The sequence below is a fragment of the Pinus tabuliformis genome, chromosome Q, assembly GCF_031772625.1.
Source record: "Pinus tabuliformis cultivar Carrire ecotype Pingquan chromosome Q, CPIR1, whole genome shotgun sequence".
In the NCBI taxonomy this organism is placed as follows: domain Eukaryota; kingdom Viridiplantae; phylum Streptophyta; class Pinopsida; order Pinales; family Pinaceae; genus Pinus; species Pinus tabuliformis.
This window is the reverse complement of record NC_142296.1, coordinates 1,339,919,719-1,339,924,869: the sequence shown is the minus strand read 5'-3', so window position 1 is coordinate 1,339,924,869 and position 5,151 is coordinate 1,339,919,719. Positions and strand designations below refer to the sequence as shown.

The 5,151-nt window shown below is 42.4% G+C and overlaps 1 protein-coding gene across 1 annotated transcript; it reads right to left on the bottom strand.

The window, feature by feature from the left end:
- Window positions 1-543: 543 nt before the first annotated feature.
- On the bottom strand, window positions 544-2,266 carry LOC149224810 (small ribosomal subunit protein uS2m-like). The gene has a single exon (XM_089383613.1). It carries the CDS (start codon window positions 1,398-1,400, stop codon window positions 681-683), a length of 720 nt encoding a protein of 239 aa, XP_089239739.1. The 5' UTR covers window positions 1,401-2,266; the 3' UTR covers window positions 544-680.
- Window positions 2,267-5,151: the final 2,885 nt, after the last annotated feature.

Sequence of the window (5,151 nt, the reverse complement as noted above, 5' to 3'; positions counted from 1 at the left end):
TGTACCTCCGCTGATTAATTAATCAAGATAGGGCAGGTATAATAATGAAGGTGGGTAACTATACAGGTTAAGGCATAAACTGAAAAGCGGGTAGGGGATTCCTAGCAATGGGGTAGGTTCAGCTTACAGAACACTTACTTCATTTATCTCCCGGGTACCAAAAGGTTTTCTCTTTATCTCCGGTTTTCAGGTATAGCCTACCTCTAAGCTAACGTTCTTTTCAAGGTTGGTCGAATCAACTAAAGGTTTGATCGAATCAACTAAAGGTTTGATCGAATCATGAAAGGTTGGCGGCAAGCGGCATCCATCCATAAGGTAGGTGCCGATCGGGGGTTGATGAATGAGAGGAGATGAATGGAGATCAAGATCGAAGCTGGGCTGGATTGCTTGCGGGGGCTCTGCCTAGGAGGAAGCTTCAGGCCAGGAAGAGGATCACGGTCGCTTGGGCAAGAGCATAAGCTATCCGATCTTCGTTCTACCTTCGAGGGTGGCGTAACGTATTGATACAGGAGTAAGTCGAGGAAAGATGAAAGAGAAGATCGAGTAAGTCGGGAGGGACGTTGGCTGCTGTGTACCGACCACCACGATTAGGAACGAACCAGCGGTGTTCCAACCAAATGGGGAATCTTGTTCAATCCATAGACAGACACCCATCTCCAACTGGGACCACTCGACCGATCTCATCGACTTGTAGATTGGTGCATGCAATGGTAATTCTCATTGGAAGAAGTTGATCGATGAGTCGTTCTCCCCTCCTTCATCCATTGCATTTTTCCCCGTTCAGGAGGAACTGTTTTCGTGATCGAATTACGAGATGGATATACGAACTGTATAGAATCATTCGCTGGAATGGGATAAGTTATTCCTCTATATAATCCCAATGGGATATTCGAATCCACCAAAGATACGATAGGTATTTGTAATCGATCAGCTTCGAGTATGACCGAGGACTCCCTATCTGCATTCATTATTACTACACGATCTGGTTGTTGGCCGGATCCTCCGAAAAAATTGATCTTCCTATTCCTCGAACGTGAAAGACGGATCTTTCTCGGAATCGGAAATAGATGCATACTCGAAGAATTGGTCAAAAAACCCCCGATCCTCCATTGATAATCATTTATACAGCTTCGATCGATTTTCGTAGCCATTTGTTCCACTATATCATCGGATAACGAATTGGTATTTACGGATAATAAAAGGCCTTTTTCACGAATGGGAGATCCTATGGAATGACAAGCGTTTCGTGAACAAATAAGTGTCTTGTCTGGATTGGGAATAGCAATTTCATTTCTGGAACCGTATATATATACTTCGGAATGGTGAGCAGCTACCCGACGGCCCAGATGTGCGTTCGTACTCGGTGATTTTTGAAGAACCAAACTGGGGGGATTGTACATGGTCCTCTTTCGAGCTGGCTCAGGTGGTTAGCTACGTATATATATCTATATATATAGGTATATATCCATTAGTATCAATCTATATATGGATATAGAGTAATATATTAGAATCAATGTATAAATGGATATGCATAAATGGAATTCATGATGCTTTATCACTCGATCGACTAGATATGGAAGGCTGGCTGTTTATCGCTCGCTCATGAGGAAGAACTACCACATTGCCGGCGCTCCTGGCTTTATCAATTAATATATAAGACAGTAAGGAGAAGCAAGCGTAAATGAAGGCAGGCGTAACTTACTATTAGGGCAGGAAGAGAAGTAGGCGTAATGGACAGTATTTTCAATCCATAAATATAGGCAAGGAAATAAGGAAGGTCCGGAGGGTCTTGCGCTTCCGAGTGCAAGGACCGCTACGAGTTGATAAGGTCAATCCTTTGACAATGCATATATTATATATGTCATTATGCATTTTTTCCCTTTTCGACCGAGCCAATAAGAGAAGTGGCTGCTGGTGATTCTTCGCTGCCAATAAATAAGAGAAGTGGGCCAGTAATTCAGTGGCTGCTGGTAAGGATGCGCAAGCAGGCTCGACCACCCTTTAGTTACTTATTTGAGAGGGGCCACCCAATAAGCATCAAGGAAGGATCTACCTGTCTGTCTTAGTGCCATAACACGCTCACTCGCCCCTTACCTACTGCCTACCATAGTCCTGATTACGCTCGTTAGTAATGAACCTGGTTGGCTGGCTTTGGGAGAGCAAGGAAGATGGAAAGAGATAACGGGAAACCTATGAACCCTTATTATATACGTAATTACGTATAATAAAGTCACTAGAGAGATAAGACAAAAAATGTTGCTATTATATATGTCATTATGCATTCATTCTTTATATATTGAATTGCGCTTTAGCGGACAATGCATAAATTATATACGTAATTACGTCATTCATTATAGCAGTCATTATGCTTTTCTGCCCTTTTCGACCGAGCCAGTAAGAGAAGTGGCTGCTGGATCGAATCAATCTGCATGGAGGTACCTTTTCACCCCCCAAGTCCAGTGCTTTATTACGAGGTCTCGGCGAACACTTTGAAAGAAAGGTATTAGAATAGTTCGATATGAATTGGATTGGTTTTTTGTCTCACCCGCTTTAGGAGAAGGAATATCAACCTAATAAATGAAATGAAGTAAATTCAAGATGGTGATGCGGGTAACTAAGCCTACCTACCCACTCTTTATAGCTAATCGTTATATGCTGCCCCTGATTCTTGGATTCACCCCTTTTATAGTTACTTTCTCTTTCATAGAATAGTTTCTAGCTAATGATTAGAGTAAACCCGATTTGCTCTGTCAATTGGTTTATAGCCAAAACCTTTCCGTTATTAGTTTAGTTCCACCCAGTATATAGTTAGGAATTGTTCCAGTGAGTAAGTAAGCTCCTCCCGCATACCGATATAAGTAGTAGGATTGGCGAATAATAGTTTATGACATGGTTTATAAATGCTTTCTTTAGAGCTTGTCCACCTCGAGTAATGATTGATCCGTTTGAGAACCCATTCAATGTTGATTTTCCAGCTTCTTATCCCTCTGATAGTGGGTAAATAGCCCTAACGAATACACTTTATCCACCTTTACTCCAAATGCTTATTGATCTAGTTAAACCAATCCACAACCCAATGAAAGAGCGATAGTGTGCCCGGTCGTACTATTATCCCAGTTAGCTATAAATAGAGATGGATTTTAGGGAGATGGCTCAGATGGTTTAACTGAATTACCGATAGCGAAAGCTTAGCACTCGAATTAGCTCTCATATACTTGATTCATTCGTTATAAAGGGTTGGTCCCACTCGTACTGCTAGAATAATAGGCCTTGCATATCTATCCCGCCTAGCTCACTGTCCAAATAAAGCTTTGAAATATTTCCCCTGCTGAGAAAGTAGAAAGCTTTACCAAACCTCCCGTGGCTCACAGCCGGCATTCGCTATAAATAATGATATCGTTAAACCAGGCTAGCTATAAAGAATGATTATCTATAATGAGTAATTAGCTATAAATTCTTTTCCCCAATGCGTAGTTATAAATGTTGGGATCTCCTCGCACCTTGCATTAGAGGTATTCTGATAAAAGTCAAAGAGAGTATTCATTCAATTTACTTATTGGGTGGGGGGGCTTATGGTCGAGCCTGCTTGCGCATCCTCTTCAAGCAAGTAAAGCAAATGTCAATAATCAAATGTGTGTTATAATGGATGTAACATGGATGGTATAAAGTTTGTCTTTATGTCTGCGGCTGTAATCAATATGTAAGATGTAAGAATGCATCTCCTAAAGCTGTCTGACTTCAGTTTAGGTGGGCTAGGCTTTGATGTGGAAGGTTAAGTATGCGGTCTCTCTCGGCTCTATCAATCTAATCCAGCAGGGTTTTCAATCTGGGCATAGGGGCGGGGTCTGTCTGTACCGGTGTTATTAGCGGATGTGTTATGAAAGGCGTACAGCGGTGTTGTCTAAAGCGAAATATCCAGCTAAATCTCTCTAGTGGTGGAAAAGCAAGTTCTCAATGATCTGATCTGAGGTGATCGTAATCAAAGAAATGGTTCAAATTCAAGTGTGCATAATGAGAGGTAGATGGTGTCAGGTGTGGCTGTTGCTTGGCTAAAAATAGGGTATTCTCAAAGTGAAAGCTATTCGTCGTAGCTAAAGTAAACCTTCGCTCGCTTCCATGAATTCATGAATTGAGGTGGGCTAAACCCTAACTAGGATTGTAAGAAGCATTTATGTTCAAAAGTTAGTTGTTCGTAGTCTCAGGCGGTGTATTGGCGGGCTCTTCTATCTCTGGGGGCGCTATCTCCAGCGGGTTTGTTTGTCTGCAGTGGGATCTATCTCTAGTAGGTAGGTTCTAAAGCAAGTTGTTATCTAGTCTCTTCTCTATATAAGTGATTCGCCGTTGAGCTTGATTTCTCATCCGGTCCACTCCCCCCTATAAAGGTATTGCCATTTCTCCCTCTCACTAGGACCCCGCCTGCCATTGCATCGGGACAGAAAAGAACTTACATGCGTGAGTTGTAACTCACTATCTATGAAGGAAAGCCAGTGAGACCAGAACAACTTGTGAAAAACCAGGAACGAAGGCCAGGAAAGCATTCTCCGGGGAAAGGAAAACCAGTTAGTCTCTCTAGGAAGGTCCGGTCTCTCTATCCAACCAGCTATCTATTATCCCGACAAGAAAGCAGTCTATCTCCAAGCAAGGAAAGCATTGACTGCCTAGCCTATGGAGCAGTACCTATTTACCTACTTGCTTGAAGCATCAGCTGCATATCAAACTATTCTTTTGTTAGGGATTTAAGGCTAAGCACTCCTCCTTACCCTTTTGAACATAGTAGGGGCTAAATTTCGGGGTAGGGCTTGTTCCCACGCTACTTCACGAACTAGCATCTTCACAGCATACACCCCTGCCAGAGAAGAAGAGAAACCAGAAAGGAAGAGATAACCACAACCACAAGAGAAGAAGAGAAGAGCCCTAGGAAGGGCAAGCAATAAATTACCTTGCCCCCCGGCCCCTCCTTTTTCTCCTCTGGCGGCTTCGCACCTTGGAAAAGTGGGAAATTTGAAAGAGAAAAGGTGGTGTTTCAAGCAAGATGGTAGATTCTCTTCAACTTCGTTATTCTTTTTTAGGGGAAGAATGAAAGCGCTTTTGGTAACTAGGCAGCCTTGAGCAATATAGAAAACCCAAAGAAAAAGAAAAGTATAATTACAT

Bases quoted from the DNA above. Each gene is read 5' to 3' on its own strand.
- LOC149224810 (XM_089383613.1), bottom strand. From the start codon at position 1,400: ATGTACAATCCCCCCAGTTTGGTTCTTCAAAAATCACCGAGTACGAAC.